Source organism: Anopheles coluzzii, chromosome 3 (assembly GCF_943734685.1).
Source record: "Anopheles coluzzii chromosome 3, AcolN3, whole genome shotgun sequence".
Classification (NCBI taxonomy): domain Eukaryota; kingdom Metazoa; phylum Arthropoda; class Insecta; order Diptera; family Culicidae; genus Anopheles; species Anopheles coluzzii.
This window is the reverse complement of record NC_064671.1, coordinates 89297389-89322538: the sequence shown is the minus strand read 5'-3', so window position 1 is coordinate 89322538 and position 25150 is coordinate 89297389. Positions and strand designations below refer to the sequence as shown.

At 46.9% G+C, this 25150-nt stretch overlaps 1 protein-coding gene across 4 annotated transcripts; it reads left to right on the top strand.

The window, feature by feature from the left end:
* On the top strand, positions 1-23983 carry LOC120958040 (uncharacterized). Of its 4 annotated transcripts, none has more exons than XM_049609045.1 (6): positions 1-194; positions 21230-22170; positions 23248-23335; positions 23443-23528; positions 23629-23796; positions 23875-23983. In XM_049609045.1, exons 2-6 carry the CDS (start codon positions 22066-22068, stop codon positions 23959-23961), a joined length of 534 nt encoding a protein of 177 aa, XP_049465002.1. In that variant the 5' UTR covers positions 1-194; positions 21230-22065; the 3' UTR covers positions 23962-23983. The 4 variants fall into 4 exon arrangements, with proteins under 4 accessions (XP_049465002.1, XP_040236511.1, XP_049465001.1 ...); XM_040380577.2 differs by having other exon boundaries at positions 1-221; XM_049609044.1 differs by having other exon boundaries at positions 1-229.
* The last annotated feature ends 1167 nt before the right edge of the window (positions 23984-25150 follow it).

The following is a 25150-nucleotide window of genomic DNA, read 5'->3' as shown; positions in this document are numbered from 1 at the left end:
AGGCTCAGTGAACGTTGAGCCTGCATTCGGTACGGTACGAACCCGGGGCGGGTACGAACGTTTGCGTGTGCGTTTGCGCGTGTGTTGTTCGGTGGTTGCGGGAAAGAAACACCCAGCACCTACCGCCCTGCTCGGGGCAAAGAGCAGGTCTGATGGTGGCTTCCACACCCGTGGGCAGTGTGATTTAGTTTTCGGTTTGTTACACCGTGCGACAGTTCCCGGTAGTGTGGTAAACCTGGTTTTACGCATAAATTTATTTTAATTGCATATCGATTCCCGCGGTAGCTTCAAGTTCAATGGTGTCCCGAGTGATCCTTCCATGTTTGTCGTTCGAGTGCGTGTGTAGTTTCACTTTCTGGTCGTCCCATTAATACGCTACCATTATTGCCCGGTGCTGTTGTGAGTCCGATAATTAGTGCGAACAATTAAAGAGCAAAAATCACAACCCCACTGGTACCATTCAACCCTCCTGCGCAACAAAGAAGAATAGGTGTGTCTAACAAACGAACAAAAAAAACACACCACGGTGGCCGGTGGGCAAATAGATCGCGCCCGATCGGGCATCGCGATAATATGGAGTGAAATATTACACCCAGCGGCTCACGCGAGTGATAAGATGATAAATTGGTGTGTGCGGCCGCCATTATCATATGTAATCCCAGCCGGGGGGGAAACTCGAATTGGCCGCACCCTCTCCGACGTCTCCGCCAAACAACAGACACACCAGCTGCAGCGTGTCTCAGCACCGCCCAGTCGATTGGCGATAATGGAAATGGAAATCGTTCGATCAGTGCTGCTCACCGTCGTGTATTAACGCTGTATGTGAATTAGTATGTGTGTTTGTGTGGAATGAAGCGCTTTCCGGGGAAATATTAAGCCCAAAAAGGGGAAATTATACCTACAATCATGCAAACTGCTACCGAGAAAGGCTTCAGTTTGAAGAGCAAAAGGTGAAAATACGGTCGGCGCTAGTGAGAAAAAGGTGATGAACCTTTCCCCGCACGGCTGACCACGACCTATACGCAATTAGCCCGCCCCAGAGCAGGGTGTAATTTATTGTTTTCCTAGAAGGTTATTATTACTATTTGTGAAGTGCAGAGAGCGAGAGAGAGAGAGAGAGCGAAAGTGAAAAGGAAGGGGGTGTTTCCAAATAAAAAGCACGAGCTACAGTTGTGACCGGCATAAACATCTTCTTTTCTCGTGCGTAATGTGTGAACGATTTCATCTGGATTAAGCAGACAGGCTGCTCGAAAACCCGTGTCTGATCTCATCATTAACACTTCGCCCCTTTTTTTTTGGTACGTATAGTCACAAAAAAAACCCGGAATAGTCTGCTTCATATACACACAGCGTGGTTGTAGCTGACATTATCGCCAACCTCAAATCTGTATCCGCGCGTATGCAAAACATTCACGCAAACGTCAACAACGCAGCCCGTGCGGGCCACGTGAGCTTTCACCGTGAAAGATAAGCCTTGTCGGCATGTTGGCTGTTTTTTTTTTTTATTATTGCGAGCATACACACTCTCTTTTTCTATGACTGCGGCGCGGAAATTCTAACGAACCTCGATGATGATGTTTTCCCCCGGATCATACGGAACTCCCTAGGCCCTCTGCCTGATGGTTTATTGATGATATTCCGGCATTCATGGGCATCCAGCTAGCTAGCGAGCTCACACAACCTGCATCGTAATTTGAACCTTTCTTTGACGTTGTTGTTGTGCTCCACTTTTGCCGTCTACGCTTGACTTCACAGTTTTTATTTGATAAATCTCATTTCCTACGTGATAAACAGTTTTAAAAAATGCGGGCCACGAACCGGGAAGGGCTGGCAAAATCACGCGCAAATGTGCTGTGTGCTGTAAATCGAATCAAATCGGTTTCTTGAAAACCGACGAGAAAAAAACGAGGTCCCACAAAAAAGAAGGAAGAAAGCAACAGGGAAAGAGACTGACATACAATCTAATCTTGCTCCGGGTGATAAACCATCTGCCGGAACTGGTTTGCGTGCCGATACACGCCAAACGGTTGTTCAAACGCTTTTTGTCGACTGTAAGGATCACAGGAACAGTAAAATGTTTTACTGTAAATAAAATTTCATTCGCAGCGTGTTAAAAGCTTGTGGAAAAATCAGTACAGCAAGCTCTTCGTGATTGGTTGGCTTCTGTTTGTCCTTTTTTTTACTTTTTGTCCGCCGGAAGCAAACAGGTGTCGTGCATGGTATAGTGCACCACACAGGCTCGTGTACAGTGCGTGTAAATATTTGATTTATGTGCGAATAAGCTTGTCCATAAACATAAATTGATTGGTTAATATAGAACAGGAAAAGCTTTTAATTGTTCATTTGCTTCAAACGTGCAATGCTTCCGGGAACGGATTGGGAGGAACAAATAGGTTTTATTTCAACACACCATTCGCTCATGGAAAAAAGGTTCATAATGAACAGTACGAAAGTAAATATATTTGATATGTTTTAATATCATCGAATCGCATTGCTACATCCACCATTTTTAAGGGATTTTTTTGTAAATTTTTAGTATTTTAGTCATATTTTTAAAATGCTCTGCATTGCTACAGCAAACACCTACCAAATTACAAACTCCAAATAGCAAACAAAGTAATTGGAGAGAACGGTAATCCCTTTCTTATTGATTTCTATTTACAAAACTACCCCCTGAAGCCATTTCCACCATCCACTCACAAATAATGAAAACAAACGATCAAATATCCTACCCAAACGAAGTGAAGAAACAGTTTTATACTCGCACAAAGCTGTGCATGGTTGAATGTGTGTGCTTTTTTTGTTATTGCTTTTCACACAACCCACGCCTCAATTAGTCGCCACCGTCATTATGATGTGCCGCCAAGCGATAACCCTTCAATCGATCATTCGGTCTCGGGGCGGTTTTGTTTTTATTTCCGCTCCGCTTTTTATACCAGCGCGTTCCAGTAACGACTCCGAAAATGGAAACGCTGTTTTGCCCACTGCCCCAAACACGTTTTGCGCCCCATCCATCCGTCGGTACGCACGTTCGTTATTTGCATTGTTTGCTTCCTTTAGGGGAGGGCTGTTTTTTTTTTTGGAATGTGCTGTGGGTCGCCGTGACCAATAAACATTTTTCATTTGAAATTTTATCATTTCGTAATGTAAAACAGAAGCAACAACAAAAAAAAAACCACACCAACCACGACAACAATCTCTTTTCTACACCTTCGACGCGGGAGGTTTTGTTGTTGGGAAGGATCGCAATCGCCAAAAAAACCCGCCCAAAACGAACACTTGCCCGCGGTGTTTCCCGTGCAGGTGGTCCTTTTTCATACCTTCCGCTTTAATGGGGCCTTCGCAAAAGCGCCCCCGGGGTAGAACGGACGCTTTTTTTGGTTAACGCAACACATTTTCTGTTGCGAGGGAAGAGGGAGAGAGAGAGAGCGCGAGTATACAAACACAAACCGACTACAAAACACGCTGCTCCAACTATACGCGCAACGCCCAAGCTTCCGACCGGAAGATCGCTCTCACCAAACCAAAGCTTCTGCCATTCAGTATATGTGTACGTGTTTTTTTGTTATTGCCTCTTAGTTTTCGTCTGGTGGAAAATTGATCTTTACTTTACTCTTTTTGTTAGCGCGAACTTGACAACAAATCCATTTTACAGTGAAACCTCCTTCCTTTTACACTCCCTTTCAAACATGCTTTTGCACGCCTTTGTGGGACGGAAAACCGGTCAAGGGTTTTTTTGAGACTCAAAGGTCAAGCACATTGGGTGGAGAAGTGGGGAAGTGCCTTCCGAGAGGCAGCTGCTATTTGCCCGAGCGTAGCTCTCCACTGTTGACCACAAAACCTCGGACGGATGCGGCGGGCAAGGCATTTTGTGGCAGTTCTATCGGTCAAAGTTTAGCGCGCCCAACTTTTGGAGGGAAATTTGGTGTGCCTTCTATCTTCCTTTCCGATTGAACTGATTCCCTTTTCCAAATTGCTCCGGAAAAATGTATCCACCATTCGATTGTATTATTTGCTGTTTGGAGATGCTTCGACGATGACCTTGGAGTAATTGATGATTTTTTTGGAATAATTGTTATGTTTAACTAGCGCGATGAGAACAATTCATTCGGCAAAGATTGCAAAGAATTAATGGGGTTTACTGATAATATTTCTAAATAACTCACAAATATGCTTACAAATTCTATTTTTACGTTATTCAACAACTTCGCCTTAAAACGCAAGCGCCTGCATTTGCATCCCTTCGACCACCAATGAGGCTCGAGGGACTAAAAATAAAACAGAATGCGCAACATTGACAACAATTTCGGTGAAAAATACACCCTAATTATTTCAGACATGAACAAAACGAATTAAAAACAAAACCGCTGCCCGAGCAAATTATTTTGCTAAATAAATACAACCTTCGAGGCTTTATTATCTTTAACCATTCCAGGTGAAAGGCCCGCTCTGTCAGCCGAAGCGTTTTCGGAAGGCAAGCGTACCTTTTGCTCTTGAAAGACAGCACCGGAAACGTGCTTAGAAAATCTAATCGCATCTAATTCAATGTGGTGAAGCTTTTGGCAAGCGGTAGGCTCGCTTGAAAGGGGCGCCACTAACGAACTGAATTGTAGGGCACATTCATCTGCCCAATTAGCTGCCCAAGGTGGCTGCCATTCATGCGCATAATGTTTCTTCAATTGGGGGGGATCAATGGTGCGGGTGGCGAAGATAAGATTTGGCGAAAAGATTATTGAACAAGTCGGCGTGTGTGCTGGGGAAGGGAAATTGGGAAAATTATCTTAAACTGAATCATTCTAGTAATGCAACAGAATCAGCATGATAAGATATTGAATATATCCTCTAAATGAGTTATATTTTTCAACCATTTTCCTTCCAACCGAAAGCGGTCCATAATTTATCATCCAAAACCCTCCGAAGATTGCTGGCTGTGCCGTTTAAGAATTCATGTCCACTTCAGCCACTTCGTCAGCAACCCTGGCCCTGGCAAATCGAGAGACCGAAAAATTTGCTGACCCGATCATAAAAATCAATAACAACGACTAGTCACGATTCGGGACTCAAACCACCTCCGTCGTCTCCTCACGAAAAAAGGGGTAAAGATGAAAAATGTATTAAATTATCTATCCGAAGCAAAATTTTCCACAAATGAACATTTTGCGCTGACACAGCCAATCCGTTTTGCCGCCGCTGCTTAAGCTTTCTTTCCAGCTTTCTTGTCGCAGCACGCCTTGATTACCTTAACCTCGGTTCGGTCGCTATGCTTCTTCACAGCGCTCTACGCTTTGCCTTTGCGTAGCAACACTCGATCGCTTTGATGCACTTTCCTTCGCTTTCGCCTAAATCGATACCGTAAACCGTCACTTTCTTTGCTTTCTTCAATGTCCACACGCTTTTCACCCTCCTTCTAACACTGTACCACGTGGGTGCGTGTGAAACTTCAATGTCACCGGACCGAACTTTGTTATTGTAGCGCCTTTGGTGGGCCCGGCAAACTGTGGCGGAAATTGATTTCCTGTCCCGTTCTTTTGCTTTCCTGTTTTCAGTGGGTTTTTTTTCTCCTTTTTAACCTTTCCCTTTTGCTTTTACAGGGTCTGCTTTCACACTGAGGGACAAATTTAACCGTAAACTCTCTACAACCCTGCCCTACCGCTTGCACCCACTCTCGTTCACTTTCTTCCATCCAGTGTTTGTCTGGGGTTGAGGTTAGTTGCACACGACGGATGGACAATTTTTCTTTCCCCCAAGCCGTACACAACACAAAGACAGGATCATCGCTGTCCTCTTGCCGTGCGATGAAACACTCTTCAACTTTGACGCCCCGGCGTGGCGTGCTGTGTGACAGCTACACGAAAGGTCTCTCGCCCAACACCACCCTCCTCCCCCATACAACCAGGCCACCCGGGGAGGAAGTAGAAAGCGTTGTAGCGCTGTGTGCTGCGTAGCGCCCGAAGCGTACCGTGCCGGTGGACAAACTCCACCGGGAGATGGATCGATGCCGACGAAAACCCAACGGGGGAGTAGCGTGCGAATGCTCCATTTCATCAAAACCGTCCAATTGTTGGTGGGGACGAATGACCCCTCTTCTACCGGTTGTCTAAGAGGTCGCGAGACTTAAAGTGTTTCGGTTTCGGGCGGGATCGACCTTTCGCCCGATGGACAGACGGACAGACAGTCCGGACGCAGCCGAAAGCCGAAATGGGATATCGCGTGTGCGGGCAGGATTATGGTCACAGGATCCTTGGAGAATGTTGCATGATGCCCGTTGTTTGTGGCGTTAAGTCCGAGAGGAGTGGAAGCTACACTGTCGCCAGTGGCAAAGTCACTTCCTCTCGCGCGGCTAGAAGCAAACTGCACGGCCCGAATCCAATTTCCCGCTGCTGGACTTCATATCTCGAGAGTTTTCTTCCCATTCTGGCCGACGACCCTTCGGTGCCCTCCAACACACTCGAACTCGTAATGACACTCTGTGGAAGTGCTTGGAAGTATACGACAGGGGGGGGATTTATTTCGTGCTTTTTTTTGCTGTTGTTGCTGCTTGGGACAGCGAGATGCTCAAATAGCAACTAAAGCTCGGATAACAATTGTGCGGTTGACTTACCGTGTAATTCAATTTCTTGCCTCTGTGTCTCTACGCTTCTCCCTCTCTGTGTGTGTATTAATTTGATTTGCTTGATTGCATCAAACTTTGGGACTGCTCACTTTGGGTGGACCGTTCTGTTCAGCTTTTAATATAAATTTTACATTTCCTACAACGCTGTACGCATTGGGTACACAGCTTTTCTGCAATTTGCCTTTCTGTCCACAACCATCATTCGCCCCATTTCGCTCTCTATTTATCCTTTACCAACTCTTCGCAGCCTTTTTCGAGATTATTTTTCCAAACCTTCAAGTCCTCGGCAAATATGCCGCTTGCCACGCTTTCCCTCAATCGTGTTCGCCGGGGAAAAACCATCGCGCCTCCCCCCTGTGGGTTGGTTTGTCCTCACATCCAAAGACACACACACACTGTTTGTTTTGACGCTCGTTACTTGCGGATGGCTTTCGTCATAATTCCTGTATCTCGCTTTCTCTTTTTTTTTTTTAAGTGTCATTTCCTGTGAACGATTCAAAGCCGGTAAACTCACCGCTGTGCCAAGCATGGCGACAAGTGGACGAACGGACAAAAGGGTGGCGCGGTGAGGTTTTGAGTTGATGGATATGTTGTTAACTTTTTTGCTGGTGTTCTCTCCCTCTGCAACTGTTCCAACGCAGTTTCTGGGTCACTGTAAACGTTTTCTCGCTCCGTTCCTTTCCGGCCGGGCACGGTTGACAGTTGTGCTGTAAGTTTCAGGGCCACGCTGAGTAGCACCTAAAACGCTGAATGCTCTCTACTAAAACCTTAAAGCAACACCACATTCGCTTGGTTTCGCTCGACGTGTATGTACAGTGAGCGCCTGCCTGCTTCATGATTTTATTTACTCTTCCCTTTTAACCCACAAGCGGAAGACTTGAACTTGTTCCGCTTCGGCGGAATGGCCTGCGACTCGGGCTGTGCTCTTCAAGAGCTTCAAGAGCTGTCCACCGAACGGATCGTTCCGCCGCGCTTTGAAAGTTTGCCTTAAACCGGCCTCCCTGCCCTCGGCCAGCAAGAGATGGCCTCTCGCTTCGCAAAACCCTAATTGATATTGATTTTGTGATCAAGGCTCAAGAAGTGGGATAAAGTTTTTGGCGCTCGCCTCACTCGCCCAGCAACAACAGCAACAGCTAGTGCGGTTGAAGATTATTGGCCACAAGATCCGGGGACTGGGGTATGCTTTGTTTGGGTTTCTGCGCAAGTGGCCCCGAAGTTGCGAGAAAACCGGGGTTTTTGGTGTAACCCCATCCTTAACGTGCATCGGGAGCGTTTGATAAGCGTTCGTTGTCTTTGCATCGTACACAACCGCACAGTTGACAGTTTCGCGTTCGCCGCTCGCTGTTGTCTGTGTCAGTGTGCCAATCATCTGCGGTGCGGTGGTGGAGAACGCTGACGAATGTTAACAATGTGTAAATAATGTGTATGTTTCATGCAGCTCTTTGTTTTATGTGTGTGTGTGTGTGTGTGTGTGTGTGTGTGTGTGTGTGTGTGTGTGTGTGTGTGTGTGTGTGTGTGTGTGTGTGTGTGTGTGTGTGTGTGTGTGTGTGTGTGTGTGTGTGTGTGTGTGTGTGTGTGTGTGTGTGTGTGTGTGTGTGTGTGTGTGTGTGTGTGTGTGTGTGTGTGTGTGTGTGTGTGTGTGTGTGTGTGTGTGTGTGTGTGTGTGTGTGTGTGTGTGTGTGTGTGTGTGTGTGTGTGTGTGTGTGTGTGTGGTTTTTAACAGACAACCTCTGAGAAATGAGCTTGAAATCTACATAGACTTAGCGTTATATTCATGATATGAGAAGCAGGTTATTCAAGAAACTCTTTGTTTGGTCCTTCGAACCGGATGTAGTACTAAAAATACTTGTACTAAAACCACAGAAAGTGGTTGTAACTTTACATTTCCGAGAAATTTTGAATTCAATATACAGCAAACACATATACAAGTAGAAACTATCTCCATACAGGCAAAAGTGGAACAACTCGCTCATATTAAATTTTTGAATTAACAATAACAACATGTTGGCATCACTCAAAACTGAAAAAGATCTTTCGAATGAAACGGTACCATATTTCGCTTGAAGCATTGTTCAAAAATTCATAAACATATTCAAGTGTCGTTCTGCACATTTCAACGCAAACGAATTATTACTATGCATCATAACTCAGTGCATATAACCAGTTCTCGGTTTTTAATCCCGACTCCCAGTGCTGATGCTTTCTGCCAGCAATTAATAACAATCAACGCAGATCATATTTACAACATTGCGATAGCAACACACACACACCCACACACCCATCTCCATCTAGGTCGCACATCTCTGCCCCAAATGCTCGCAACAGACAATGAGACGAAAAAAAGTCGCCCAACATATTTGAGCATGATTGTGTACAACGTCGGTGTACTTCCGCGCAAGCGAATGGTGCAGTAAATTATCCGCATCCCGCGGGACACGGCCACGGCGCGGGTGATAAATTGTTCCCTCCCACGTCCGTACACCTGTGCTGTGAAACCTACTTACTTCAACCAAAACCTCACGCGGATAGTGTAGCGCTCGGTACCGTGCTGACATATTTCACCGAAGCCCATTTATCAGTCAAGCCAAGAGTGCACAGTGCCCGGGCTGCATATTGCATCCCTGCCCAGTACAGCACAGAGAATGCAGCTGGCCGCTGGTCACTACGTCCACCTGTAGCCAAGTACATGTAGAGGTAAGCTCACACAGGTCACGGAGCTCACGGCCTCGCAATTTATTGACTGTTAGCGAGACCGGACCCGACCCGACCCAACGATGCACAGACACAGTTGGAGATGTTCCTCGGGTTGACTTTCCAATGTCACACTCCCCACATACACACACCGCAAAAGCAAATTAAATACCATGCATGGTGACCATGGAGTGTGAGAGCCACACAGATACAGACAGATCCGAAAATGGTGCTGCTCTATATCCAATTTCTGCGCATTTGACAGCGACCCCGTGGAATGTTATTACAGTCGTACGACGGCTGGACTGACAGGGCGTACGATGGCTGCGCACACACACATACCGCTGGACACAGGATACTTCGTACGTGACTGGCAGGCTATATAGTGCCATTTTAAGCCTCGGCCGCTAAGCTTTTGAGGCACTCTTGCAAAGCGCTCGGAGCTCTTTAATTTGACGTTTCAGCATGGCTGTATTTGCTGTCCATATCCGTCCCAAACGATTAAAACTGCTCCGATCTGATAGCCGATTTCATTGACTTTAGCTCATCCGATGGGTGGGTGAGCGTCGGAATTAATGGTGGATGGGTAGGGCATGGAAAACATCAATAGCTTATGAAATGAAGCCTGCCATCAGTACGGGGTTGCCGGAAATGGTATTACATCTTGTGCGTTCAAATATATATAACGTTCCGCACGACTGAAGCACACTTTGCTCCGCCTTGGAACATGCTTCACAGCACATCGATCTGCTTGTTTAGCTTGTTGTTCAATGCACTTATAACTTTTACCGCATCAAGAAGGATAAACCATTCCGCCGGAGGAAAGAATCAGTTGGAATCTCTTCCCCGGTATTGCCCCGAGAGCTATATATCGTTCTATATCGATACGCCGGCATATCGCGTGAGTGATGTTTTGCTACGACCTGGCACTTTATTTACTAGAAAAACATACCTACAACCCCGGCGGGTAGAGCATCGGACCACACATTAACCTTTTCGCTTCGTATCGAGCGGCCAGCTTCTTGCGAGCTTCGAAGCAAAGTGCAGTGAGTGGGAGCCTTTTTTATTATCTCCCGGTGTTGCTGTGCTACCCCTTGGGACCCATGGGGAGGCTGATGCACACATACAAACACACACACACGGTCACACACACACACACACGGTCACACACACACATACCACATCGTCCACTTAAGATATCGTAGAGTGCCAAGCAAACACGATAAAGTAATTGCTCACTTGAGCAAACTCTCCACTCGCAAAAGGCTCTGTCTCGCTCGGTCGATACCGCCATCTGTATGAAGTGCGCACTGTAGATGAGTTTGATAAAATCAGAAGCACTAGAAGTAAATAATCCGGGCACGGAATGGGTTGCATTGCTTCGCAAGTGCCTGAGCTGAGCTGCATGCCGAACCGGAGCACAAACCATTTCCGACGGAGCTGTTCCACGGCGTTGCCGTCAGCAAATCTGGCACGAACATTTGCCAGCAATGCGTCTTTGTGCTGCGTTACTGGACGATCTTATCCGGACCAGTTGCTTGCTTTCCTCTTCAGTGGCCGAGTGGGTTCGGTTCGGTTTCGATGTTTGCGATTTTGGCCGGAATTTGTTGCATACCTGGAAACCCGGCCTGGAATGGCAGCTGAAATGGATACTGAAGACGTTGATCGGCGAACCGTACCAGGAACTGTCACGCTGCCTCTTTCCCGGGCTCTCCCCTGCTAAGTCACGCTCACTGAGCTTTTCCAAGGGTTCAACTTTAAAAAAGCATCTTCTTATTTCCTGGTATGCTAACAGGCACACCCATACACACACACAGACACTCACCACAGACGTGCGTGCGTCGCCCAGTTGCAGTTTTGATGGAATGGAAATTCTTTCCCGCTGAACGGGGTGAAACATTCTTTGGCGAAGCAATTTTAACACCCCGCTCACGCTCGGCGCGGTTACCCCCATTTCCGGTACACGTGCTCTCTTGCAGGCGCCGACAATCGCGATGCGCCGGCCTTGAAATTTTCTCCCACCCGGGCTCGGCGGGCTTTTGTGGCTAACCCGGCGGGTACGCGTGAGGAATACATTAGAGGTGCTGTAAAATTCATCGCACACAAACACTTTAAAATTCGCGGAGAAGGAACAACTTTCAAGAGATTGAACTGTTTCGTGCTCAAACTGGAAGCAGCTTGGTGCTGCAGCAGCATAACTTGCTGGCACTGTACGTGCTGTACGTGGACTGCGAATGCGAAGCGAACAAAAACGCCACACAGCAGCATCGGTTGCAAAACGCTTGTTGGCGCTGGGAAAATGAAAATGAAGCCGACTGAACGTGTAGCTGTTATGCAATGGGAAGGAACTTTCCCCGGTACTATCGCAAAACGATGCAACGAAAGTATAAAGCAATTATGCTTAATGAAGATACATCCTTTAAATAAAGAGCGATGAAGTACTTTTGTGCATCAAATTGAGATTGGGATTGTATTGCAACAAGCATGATGACTTTCAATGCCGATTGGCACAGCGTAAGAGCTGTTTTTGAGCAAATTATGTTCGATTTATGTCTTTTTCACACTTTCTCATAGTCTCTTCTTTACTACTAAATTCATGATTCTATCTAATGTTTTTTTCATATTTGTTTTAATATCCTTTTTTCATTTTTTTTTTCTTTTCCATTTTCTTTTCTCTTTTTTTCCTTATAAGCCTCTCTTCTTGATCTTAATATTTTTCTTTTTCTTTTTTTCCTCTTGGTTGTTCATTATTAATTATTTCAAAATAACCGTTATCACTTCTTTGCATTTCTTTTTTCAACTAATTTTCTTTGTTAGCTTAATAGACTTAATTATTCAGTGCAGTAAGAAAACCACTTCTTACAAGCTTTCCAACTTAAAAGCTTCTACAACGGGAAAGGGTTTTGCCACATTTAAATTGATCCTTACGTTGTCATTCACCATTCGATTGTTATTGAATTGCTCCATCGTCCAGCAGCCCGGAACGTACCTCTTTGCGCAAACAATGGCAATGTACCAATGCTTCAACAAATTATCCCATTGAAAACAACTTTCGCAAGCTAATTTATCAAACACTGTAAGCCCCTTTATTATTATCCTTCAACGCATCTTTCACAAAACTTTCGGACGCTATTCAATTTATGGTCCATCCTCTCCCCCCCATCCTAGCATCCCCATTCCAGTTCACAAAAAAGTGTCGAACAAGGAAGGGAAACCATTACCTTGCCATCCAGGCTACCTTGCAAATCCAGCTTTGATCACTTGTTTTGCAGAACAAGCTCTTTCTCCAACTGTTCCAACGTGGCCAAGAGGGGGAGAAAACTTTCCCGAAAGGTTAAAAAATATGCAGCGCGGCTCACCCCCGCCGGGGGAAAACTTCTCACGCCAACTTCTCAACCGTGACTTATTTAAAAACCGGGAATGTGCAAAACATCACCATCGACAGCAGTGAATAAAATAAACACACAGAAGAAAACACACGCACACACACACCAGCTCTCCAGCAAAACCGGTAAAATCAAAAATGCAACAGTTTTATCTGAGTTAATTAAAAACTTCTCCACCGAAAGGAAATGCGCGCTGAAGCGTTTTATGCAAAATCTTTGTTTCCTTTCCCTACTTTCAGTTGGTTTTGTTTTTGGTTCTTCTTCTGTGCTGGTTTCCCCCGCTCGTACTTATCTATTCTGTTCACTTCATCTTGACTTTTGTTGCGCGGAAGTCTCTAGTAAAAGGAACGTTTCGTTCCTAGCTCTTCCTTTCTCTCTCTGTATTGAAAACTGGATTTGTTTGTTTTCTTTTTATTTGTTTTACAGTTTTTCTTTACGCTAATGCATTCCTTTTTTTGTTGTTGCCACAATTTCTATTTTACCACGAGCCCTTTGCTATTGGCTTTTGTTAAACCGCACATGCCACAGCACTCCGTAAATGGAGATGGATATACCGGTTTTCCGTTCCACGTGAATCCGAAATGGATACACAGCAGTCCAAAGTTAGCAAAAGGGAGCAGCAAAAGCAATCCAAAATCAACTCCAACTGGAGAAAATGATCTTCCTCCTACCACACACACACACACACACGCTCATATCAACACAAAAGAAAGCGTCGGTGGTGGGAAACGAAGGAAGGCGGGGGGAAACAGATGGGTCTTTAAAAATAAAACAAAAGATAACGCTGCGATTACAATCAGCTGCCATTTTTCCCGCGAGGGTGGATGAGAAAGTTACTTTGCTACTTTTTTACCGATTTGGACTTTTGGTTTTTCAGCCCCTCCCTCTCCCTCTCCCACTGCCTCTCTCTCTCACTCTCTCCGTACCGGATAAGTGAAGCCCCAGATTCTCGGGCCATTCGGGTAAGTCCCGCATGAAATATGGCTGGTACTTCATGCTGGCTGATAAAATGGGTTTAGTCCATCCGGGAGAGGATCTCGGAAATAGAAATGGCAAAAAGCGATCCGGTTGCCATTTTTCCCACACACACACAAACGCATAGACACACATACACATAGAACCACGCACTGACTGTGGAACTGAAACCTAGCCATGCATATTTTAATGTTGAGTTGATGTTTAGATACGCTGGTACGCGATTTGGTGCACCGCATCGTCCTCCTTCTCCTCTTCCACCCCCACATCCACCTTCTTCCGTTCTTGCGCTAGATAAAAATACACATCCGAAAAGGATGTCAGATAGTAGAGCGTGCTTCAACCGACAAAAACCGAAAGCAACATGGCCCCCGAAATGGAACCAGCGAGTCATACTTTATTTGTTTCTCTGCCCAACAATGCTGCTCACACAGTGCTGGTTGCTTTTCCCATCTGCTTCCCCTCCCTGACAAACCCAAATCCAAACCCACACACCCTCGCACAAAGAGACACAAAAACCACCAAGCAGCTTTCGAGCGGCGCACTCAACCGGAACGCAACGTTCGTTCGATTCGTCGCCGGCCGTCGGTTTCATTCGCATCCGCGCATTTTCCCATGGCAGTGGATGGTGAAATGGATATCTTGGCGCTTGTTTTTTTTTTTTTTTAATGGTGGGGATATCATTTTTCCACCATTTCATTTCAACATTCCACAAAAAGTAGGCAACAACAGACAGACTGAGTGGGTGGGGGGGGGGGGGAGTGTGATGCTCTTGTTTTAGTTCGTTTTAAAATAGTTTTTGTTTTTTTGTTTTTCGAGCAGTTTGTGTGTTTTTTTTCTGTCTAGTTTGTACTCTAAAATATTTTAACATTTCTTACAGCGTTCCATTAAAAGCATAAGTCCATTCAACGGTTGTTTAAAGCACATAAATTGTAGACCTTCCTTTAGCGTACTAGCAAGAATCGTTTTTCGTTTCTCTTACAGGGTTTTCCAGGAGTTCTCATAGCTGTGGGACACTTTATAAACTCTTTCTTACATGAAATGAACTTATTCTAATGGGAATCGCACTCTATAGCACCCTTGTTGGACAAATCCAAGAATCCAAGAATTTACAAGGATCCAAAAAGGGTGCCATAGAGTCCAATTTCCAACACATGAAGTTCACTTCCAATAGGAAAGAGTCAGAGAAGTATCCCACAACTATGAGAACCCCTGGAAAACCCTGTATCGCTCTTATCCTTTTACCTTCATTTCGTTCAATGACGCTGCTCCTCTTAATCTTTCAAAAAAACAGACAAAAATATTATGTCAATGGTCTGCTCGGCCATCTCAATAGAATCATGCCATATGAATGTACTGAATAGTAATGTGAAAAAAGCTCTTATTATCGTGACACCTGTTTTCAAGGTCGGAGGCTATGGCATTTTGGTGTGTTTTTTTTATTATTTTGCATTCAAAACACCAATTTTTCGCTAAAATGGCGAATTTAAACAAATAAAAAATAAATTTTACGGAAGTGAAATACCACCAATCTAATTATGACATTATTGCTCTCTGCAGCAACTAAAACAGTCGTAAGTGTCAACTGATGAAAACCCTCAACATTCCCATTATACCCTCTAATTAATTACTACCGCATAGCAATCATTTGCCGCTCGGCAAAAAGCCTCCTTCCCCCCCCCCCCCCCCATCCCTCCCCCTTTCATGCACTGCAATGCGCCACTAACAACACACGCCGCATGGCTCTGTATGGCCGCTCACGGCACGTGCTTTGGGTGTGCGAAATGTGTGTACGCTATGCCGGATTTTTACCCCGTTTTCCTTTCTATTCAATGTTTAAACCTTCGCCCTCACTTCCAGCTGCTCGTGCAATATTGAAATGATCAAATTAATAATAAAATGCCCCGCGGTACCGTCATTCGTTGCCACCCGTACACAAAACACAGCAACACACAAGAGACAGCAAAAGGTGCACGGCGACGTGCAGTGCATTTCCGGCGCGCTGCTGCAACTCATTGAAAAATCGTACCGCTACGGGGACGGAGGAAAACAAGGCAATCGTTCCGCAGCACTCCGAGCAGACACACACACAGACACACAGAGTCGTACACACATCGCTCTTTCGCTCTTAGAATGTGCGTCACGTTCATGCTAAACACTAGACCGGTGCTTTAAGATTATCCCTTAAGAGAACAACGCGGCTCGCCTGAACGTGACCCCGTGTGAAGTGGCCCACGGCTTCCAACTTCAAACTTAGATACCGACGGCAAATGTTGTACTGTACTTTCGCTCTGTGTGTACGTGTGTATGGGTGTGTGTGTGTGTGTACTGTATACGAAGAAAGCTTTAAAAAGGCTCACCTTTCGTCTGCCACACCTCCGCTGATCCACCAGTCGGGCGGGAAAAGTCGTTCCGCCGCGGTATCGTTGGTGCACGCGATGGGACGTCATTATTTTCATCGCCTGCTGAGACGACGGGCGCTGTCGGTGGCAAGCGGGCAGGCCGGCTGTTCGGATCTTTACTTCCACCTTTCGGCTAAAGAAGCGAGCAAAGCGTTGGAAGGCGTTGAACGGGAACGTACGCAAACAGCGATCCTTATCGCCCTTTCTTCCCCCGCCCCAGTCGTGGTATCGTGTTGTTGCGCTGTGAGCTTCCGGCGCGGTGTATTTATGATCCGCGATCGGCGTCGCGGGCTTCTGCGAGGAGTTCAAGCTAATCTCGACGGGCTTCATACAATATTCAATCGTTTGTTCATGCTTTGCGACCCACCCTGCCGCAGTAAACACTTGCACATCCTCACGAGAAGGAGCTGCGGCAGGGCTATTCAAATGTCGCTTCAATATATATATCCTACTGCAAACAAACGTACCATTTTCGGGCGTGGGCAAGGGGTGGCAGTCTTGCCTTGAGACACGCGCCGCCATCCTAACCTGCGGGAGCGGCGGAGAACTGGTGCTGGCGCTGGAAAACATAAACACTGTCCCACCCACCCATCACAGCCAGCCCATGAATGGGAGGGTGTATAGAGCACGGGGTCGAATGCTATTCATGCTGCCGAGCCGACGGGTTTTTGAATAGGCGGCACCGGGGTTTTAGCCGAATGAAAAACGCGCTCCCCAAAAATGAACGTTTGCTCCCAGCTGAAAAACAATCTGTGCTTGGGCACTTTTTGCCGCTGAGAGGGTAAGATGGTGGAGGAGGGGAAAGGGAAAATCCTAACAAACACTCGCTCACGACCCCACCGTCACCATCAAACCGCCGTATGCTTACACTTTCCGTTCCACTTTCGGGCGAGGAAGGTTCATTCCGTGGTTGCCAAGTGATTAAGCCAATGAGTTTGGTTGCCTGGTTGTGTGTCTGCTGTGGTTTATGCTGCCACGCAATATTCCTCTCTCCCTCTCTTATCCCCCTGCGCTAGACCACTGTCGCTACCGGAACGTCGGAGGTCAGTGGTTACGCGAGTCAGCAGGCGGTGAAGGAGTTATGAATTTCCATCCCGTCTCCAGACGGCGCGCCACTTTGTGCCGCGGGCGTTCCGTGGCGTACGGCTTTAAAGCGCGAAACATGATCCGCAACCGTTCGTCAGCTGTCGCCTACCGCCGCCACCACCACCACCACCACCACCATCGTTTCAAACACTTTTGCCGCAGTGCGTACACGCCTCGTCTAGCCCACGGGATACGAGGCACGAAGTAATGAATATTCAATCCACCGCCGCGGTCGTCGCGGCTGGATCGTTTCGGCAGTTCGGTGCTATTTGCTTAAATTAAAATTTATCACCGAATGCTAACAGCCGACAGTACGCTTTTATTTTCGTTTCCTATCGATCCTTATTTTTTCCTTTTAGTGTTGGTTGTGCTATACGCTATACACTCGCGCGCGCCTTTGGAGGTTGTGTTTGTAAACAGCCTTAAACCGCATTTCACAACACGCTGCTGTCGGTGTTAAGATTGATGGGGTTTTATCGGAGTGATTTCACGCTCGTTTTCTGTTCCTTATCTTCTCCGTGAACAAGCTGAATGTTATCAGACGATCGAGTTTCTTCTGCTGAATCACTTATTCATTTTATATTAAAAACAGTTTATAAACTGCTGCTTTTATATGAAAGTTATACTCTACTCACAGTAACTCATTTTGTGACTCGTAATATGTTATTCTTGGCCTCGTATGAAAAAGTAATCAGTAAGCATATTTCTTATATTATGTTATTATTTCGAAAACAACGTAGTTTACTCAGCATTTCCTGGTTCCTAAAACGATCAATTCGATCATCACAAACAAGGATCTTAAAAATAAATTTGTCTTCATTAGCGAGATTGGATTTAGTGTTGTGCTCTCTGGAGCGTATCCCCGACTCCGATCGGACTCCGACTATTGTTAGTACGATTCCAACTCCGGAAAAATGCCCTGATTTGGAGTCATCCGGAGAAGTAGTCGTCTGGTTCGGAGTTGTTCGAAGGTCACATAGAGTCGTAGTTATTCGGAGTCGTCGTTAATAGGATTAGGAGTTGTCCGGAGTCGTTCGGAATCGGTCGGAGTCAACTAAACCCGTTCGGTGCAATGTACTTGTGATCAGGTATACATGCATTTGTTTCAAAGACCCGTTCCGGCCGACTAAGGATGACTGCAACTCTGGACGACTCCGGATAATGCTGGGTAGACCTACCTTCCGGAGTCGATTCATCACTAGATTGGATATCTCAGAACTCCAACTCTCTGGCTCCTTTTACAGGGTTTTCCAGGGGTTCTCATAGATGTGGAATACTTCCTTCACTCTTTCTTGTGAGATGTTAATATAATAAGATGGGAATTTGACTCTATGGCACCCTGTTTGGATCAGCTCCTTGGAAATTCTTATTGGATTTGTCCAAAAAGGGTGCTTCTTCTTCTTCTCAAGGGCTCAACAACCGATGTCGGTCAAGGCCTGCCTGCACCCACTTGTGGGCTTGGCTTTCAGTGACTAATTGATTCCCCCCCCCCCCCCCCCCCCCCCATAGCAGGATAGTCAGTCCTACGTATGGCGGCGCGGTCTATTTGGGGATTGAACCCATGACGGGCATGTTGTTAAGTCGTACGAGTTGACGACTGTACTACGAGACCGGCTATGGAAGGTGCTATGGAGTCCAATTCCCATAACCTAAAGTTCATTTCCCACAAGAAATAGTCAATAAAGTGTTCCTCAGCTATGAGAACCCCTGAAAACTCCTATAATTTTACAGGTATTTACATCTGAACCCTACAAACAATTAGAGGATCTAATACTAAATATGATTTAGAAGAGTGCTTCTGTGTGGAGCATGACTCGGCTAAAAAGGTATTCATATCTCAGGAATAATTAAATCCGCCCAAACAATCTACATTTTACAACTATAGTAACTATTTTAATCGAGATGGTATGACCATAGAAGGCATGCAGTGAACTACTGACAATGCTGAGAATACTCAGAACATGCCAAGGGAGAACAATGTTTCCAATGTATCAAACTGCATTGGAGCATTGCACAAAGCACAGCACAAAGAGTTGAAGCGATTACCATTCGCCATAAAAGCGTCATAATTCATCGAACAATGTCATTAAAGCGATAGCCAAAAGCTACTCCCAGCTTTGTACCCTTGAAACGTGCGTACGACTGCGTCACAGACAATCGTTGACACTGGTCATATGCCACTTGTCAGCAAAGCGTCTTTGTATGAATCAATAAAACCTGCACAAACTGGACACAAAAAGACGCCCCCCCCCTCGCCGTTCGGCAAGGAGCAAAAGTTTTTTTTTGCGGAACTTGTGCTTCCCACAAATGTGCCTTCCCTTTTCTTCACCATATTTATAGTCGCCCGTACAAATATGCGTCATATCTGTCACGCGCTAAAGAGAAGCAAACAAACAAACGGCACCACCATTGGGCGGCTAGTGGGGCAAACCAACTTCCAACTCAATCAACCTTATAACCTTCTGACGCGTGGATGGAGCTGGATGAAAGGGAAGGAAAAGGTAGCGAGCGACAAAACGGTTTCCGGCCAACTTTCTCCATTTAGCCGGCGTGCTCTGCGAATGTGTGTGTGTGTGTACGTGTGGCTGTGAGAGGATCGTCACAACTTCGACGTCCCTTTCCGCGTATCCCATCAATCTCGTTGCAGTCGGGGTACAACTTTCCGTATTGATTTTCCCACCGTCGTCGCCAGCACAATAAATCGTTTCCCTGTTCGTGTTCACTTCAATCGAACTACCATTCAGTATGGAGAGGAAAGGACCCAGAACTCAACGCTGCGAAGGACGAATTCAATCAATTATTATAATTTCATTCCATTGAATGTTTTGCCTTTTCCGTCCGATTCCCTTGTCCACCCTACCCAACGTTGGCCACAAACGGTAATTCACCTTCTGTTTGAATCTGTTTCCATTTCCCATTAATCAGTTTTTGCGCTCTCTTTTTCTCCGTGTAATGTGTTTGGCTTCCTTCAAAAGCCCAAGCAATGTTGTTCATCATCAGTAATACATGTTTTTTTTCCTTTCTCCATTTTCTCTTGCAGAGCTTTTCTGTATCGTTCGCCTCAGACACAGGTGCACCCCCCAATGAGTGGAAATGTACTAAGCGACTGCTCGAACTAAACGAAACGAAGGGAAATGCACTGTTTCGTGTTGAACTATCACGATTGTACCACGCTGTAAGCGGTTTCCATCGGGTTTCTCAACCAGTACCACAGCTATTTCCTTGCGACAGTTGCTGTTCCCCGGTCGGCAACCGGAAACGCAAGCGTGTCAACCACCCTTGCTGCCAGCGCCACCGTTGCCATCGGCAGTGCAACACAAAGGAGAGTGGAGTGTATAAAACTCCCTCAGCAGCACCATGCAGTGCAGGCAATGTGCGAAAGGAATGATAAATGAAAATACCTTCAGCGCTGGAACCTTCCTCTCCAGAAAAGTCAAAAGCCCACACCAGAGCAGCGAACTTTACCATCAAACGGACGGAACTGTCACGGCTGGCATGCCGAAGGACTAGAAATAGAATCGTGTACAAAAAGCTTAACTCTCCAGGGCTCCCCCCTCTACGTGTCTCTCGCTCCCTCTCGCTCTCTCTCTCTCGTTCTCTTTTTGCTGCATTTTTGTAGGAGCTTTTGTCACCATTTCAAGCACCGAGAGAAGTGACATAAAAATTCAAACTATCAAACGAAAAAAGAGAAGAAAAAAAAAACAACAAAATCCATTCGCCCCACCGCTGGCCAGCCACTGGCGGGTGGGTGAATTGTTACACTCCACCGTGCGGAAAGGAAATAACTCTTGCATAACTTTCCCACTGGCTGCCTCCCGTACGGAATGCCCCGCCAGAAGGTGGCTGGCACCGTCCAGTGCGCTCGGTTTGCCCCAAGCAGCAGCGAACCAAAGCCGCGGAACGCATTTTTTTTTACAACATTCTTCCTGTTCCCAGCACCGCCGGGCGTCGGGTTCAACTCTTGTAAAAACTCTCCCTCAGCAGGGCGCAGTGCAAGGGCCCGCAGACACGCGAAGTCGCACAAAAAGTGTCGGTGTTATACTAATGTCCAATGGATGCTTCTCTCTATTTCCCAGTGCACCAGTGCAACCAGCGACGGAACTCACCCAGATAGTGGCCTGTGAACGTAGTGGTGGTGTACTCAACGCCTGTACAATGTTGCGTGAGCAAGTAGTGAAGTGAAAAGCAACAAGAACGGCAATATTTATCTACCCCCGAAGGGTAAGACTGCCCCCCGCCTGGGACTGCAATCCGGTGGGCCTTGTGTCTTTCCGCGGGACCTTCCGGGTGCTCGCTGCACGATAGATTAAAAAGCACGGATTTTATTGCGCATTCTCTCGCTCGCTGCGCGTGAAGCTGTGTAGTGAAGGGAACAATAATTAAGTGAAATGATTTTTGCCTGGCAACGGCAACCGAACGGCAGCCCGAACCACCCGAACGGAGGGCAGCAGCAGCAGCATCACAACCGGTACAATGTAACCGACCACCGTGGCGTCTGTTTTGTGGTTGTTCAACAGCAGCAGCAGCACCACTGCCGGTGGCACCGGAACGCGTAGAGCACGCCCGAGCGACGCCGACGCCGACAGCCTCCGACAAGCTTCCAGATTTTTTGCCAAAAACAAAGGGGTGTGTTTGTGTGTTTTTTGTTAGCTACAGAAGCGCACCGCTGTACCAGCTGTTTAAGCCCAATCCTAGCCAACAACACAAAAACACGGGGAGTCACTAAATTAGTGGCCACCGAAGCAAAGTAAGCAAACAAAAAAGGGCCAGCCCGGAAAAAAATAAAGTAGTGTGCGGGGAGTTTGCACATTAAAAGCATAAGCCGCACCACCGCAGGCAAACAAGAAATAGTTTATCCGTACCGGTGCCCATCCGAACCCCTCCTCCCGCCAGGCAGGAGCTGAAGCCAACCATGAAGTCTGCCATCCTGTATCCGTACGGTCCGCTGCGCGCTAATGGTTGCTGCCGGATGCTGCACGCCAAACATTTGGCACTAACGAGCGCCATCTACACCCTGGTAAGCGGGGCCGGAATTGTTGTTTCTCTATTTTATATCCTCCTCTCCTTCCTGCATGCTTCCAATTCCTCCATTAGCCCCCTCCGCTGTGGTTGGAGTTCCGTTTTCCAGCTAATTAAACATCGCGGGGGCTATCGCGGGGGTTTTCGGGACGCGGGGACGAAACAAGCGAAATGAAGCGAAACGTGCGAAACTCCAACTCCACTCCCACCACCGGTGGTGGTAGTGCATGCAAGAGTGTAACGAGATATTAAGCGAGCGTACAGTACAGTAGCTAATGTCTTGTTACACGGGCACCTCGTGGAACCTCCTATTAATGGACCATACACGATTCTTCCTGCTCGGTGTCTTCACTGTCAGCTAATTACTGCTTCGTCGCTAATGATGGTTTCGTGCCAGCACTTTGCGCGAAGTCATTGGTAATTTCCATTTAGTGTGACATGTTTTGAGCGCCCCAAAACCGTCACTCCCAGTGCTTGAAGTTTGAAGTGAATCTTCAAAAGCCCTTCATTAAAGCTGCTTCCACAAAAAAAAATGCAACACAAAAACCCATCACGAATTCCAACGGATGGGGAAGATTCCGACGAAAAAATAGTACATCGAGTTCTTCCGAAAAACTCCACCCACACACACACACACACACACACACACACACACACTCACAAACATTCTTCCGGAAACACGCTATCGCTCCACGTGCAAAATTCCACCAAAAGCTCGAGCTGGGGGCAAAAAGCTTCCGACGGGCGCAGTACCCCCACCGCGATAGCAATTTATTTTCCGGCCTGCTGACTGGAGCATGATTGAGTGCGAATTAAAGCCCCTTAACGGTTGCCATTATGCGAGAGATTAGGTAAATTGCATCGGATAGCGATACCCCCCCCCTGAGAGAGAGTGCGAGTGTGTGGTAGAATGATTCCAAGCGGTGTATGTGTGTGTAAATGGAGGCGGAACAACCCGTTTTTGTGTGGGAACATATCCTCGGTTGGTCGGTTGGTTCTAGTAGGCATTGATTGTATGATACCTCTCCATCTCTCTCACTCTGGCTCTTTCGTCCCGTTTTTTTTTTTTTTGCAGAACATTTCCATCCTGGTGGTACTGCTGTACTCGTGGCGCATCAGCGTGAACGTGAAGAAGTACGGCGACCTGGAGGATGTGTACTACGGTAAGTGCGATTTTGGCACCTGCCATCCAATTATTCCGAGTCCCCGTTCCCAACAGTTCCCACTAAATCGGGTTCGTTTCTTTCGCTCTTAACACAAACACACACAGGCGTGCAGATAGCGTACTTCGCCATCATCGGTACGCAGTGTTCGATGATACTGCTCAGCGTGGTGCTTATTTTCGGCATCTATCGGGTAAGTGGATCATTGTAGCGCCTGCTGCACACGACTTCCAAAGCACAGGGAAGCTTACGGATTCGTTCACTCTTTAAAACACACACACATACACACGCAGGAGAACATTGGACTGGTCGTGCCGTGGATAATCGGATTTATCACCTTCATGGCACTGGAAGCGGTCGCAATGGTCTACTCGAACGTACTGCGCGACCACGTGAACCGGCAGTTCGATTCGCTCTGCAAGGCGGAGGTGGCGTTCTTCATATCGCGCGCCATCATCAATGTAAGTAGCAAATGTGATACAACCCTGTTTCGTTCCGTTTCATGCCTGCAAGGGCGCACTGTTTTACATCATTCACAGATAATGGCGATGTGGGCGGTGACGCGCTTCTACAACCTGCTGCGCGCCGGCGTTACCTGGAAGGGCCCGGAGCTGATCGAGCTATGACACAACTCGAACGAGACGGAAAAGACGCTCGCGTCCTTCCGCGAAGAGACGCGCCTGATCGTGCGCATACCGGCGTGCGACGGCGACGCTGCCGAGCTGGGCCGCGACGGTGACGACGACGGGACGACCGACACGGATGACAATATGATTGGGGAAGGCCGGCGGCGGCCGATGGCCGCCCTGACCCATCAGCGGACCGGTCTGTACCGATGGCCGGGCGAGGAGGAGGACGAACCGGAGGAGGGCAAGAGTGCGGGCAGTGGTAGCGAGGAGGACGACTCGCTGCTGGTTGCGTACGACAGCAACTCGGTCGCGTCCGTTTGACAATATCGCAAGCTCCTGCGGTACGCGGTGGCAGAGCTGCGGCGCCAGGCGGACAGTGCCGTGCTGCTGTTTATGATTATATTTTTTATCGAGGTGTACGCGCAGATATTTATATTTTTCTAGAGAATGTAGCAACGCTCGTACCGCAGGCGCTGGAGAGAAAGAGAGAGAGAGGGTGATTTTGGTCAATGTGATCGAACCGAGGGGGAGATTCGGCCCTCAAGTCGACTTTGGCGATGAAAATGCTTATTTACTGTGTCAAGTTGCCGAAAACCGAAACAAATCCTAGCACAAACAGGAAGCAAAAACACGGGACACGGATCAATGTTTCGGAACTCCAACCACCCCCTAAACCCAAAAGAGTTCACTATTGAGAGGAGATAAAGAGACATTGGGATTTGGGAATTGTTATAAGCTAGGTGTAAGATGTTGTGAAACTGTTTAGCAGCAAGGAGGCAAAATGCAAAACAGATGTTAATGTAACAGGTGTCACACCATCCCCTGCTCGCCACAAAACAAAGCTTGTAAATAGTGTAGCCAGCAGCAGGGGAGCAGCAGTGTCACACTACCCTACCAATGTTAGAGAGAACTATGTTTAAAAAAGCAAACGTTGAAACAGAGCAAACACCCACTTAAACATTTAAAACAAACACTGAGAAATCAAATACTAAACCCCACACACAGAAACAATAAAACAGAGTATATAAATTCCTTGAAACGGTGTAGCAGAGGCCCGGAAAGGCCTCGGGCAAACCTACATGAACGCAAAACAATAAATGTGCTGCTGCGCAGCGTTGATAATGATTGACGAAATGGTGCTTTTGTGTGTTTTTTTAATTTTTTTTTTTGTATGTGAGAAATTTCG

What these genes read in the sequence shown, in the direction of transcription:
- LOC120958040 (XM_049609045.1), top strand. Translation starts at nt 22,066, where the DNA reads ATGAAGTCTGCCATCCTGTATCCGTACGGTCCGCTGCGCGCTAATGGT. An exon ending in TTATTTTCGGCATCTATCGG is followed by an intron (nt 23,529 to 23,628) that starts GTAAGTGGATCA and finishes ATACACACGCAG; the next exon opens with GAGAACATTGGACTGGTCGT. An exon ending in TATCGCGCGCCATCATCAAT is followed by an intron (nt 23,797 to 23,874) that starts GTAAGTAGCAAA and finishes CATCATTCACAG; the next exon opens with ATAATGGCGATGTGGGCGGT.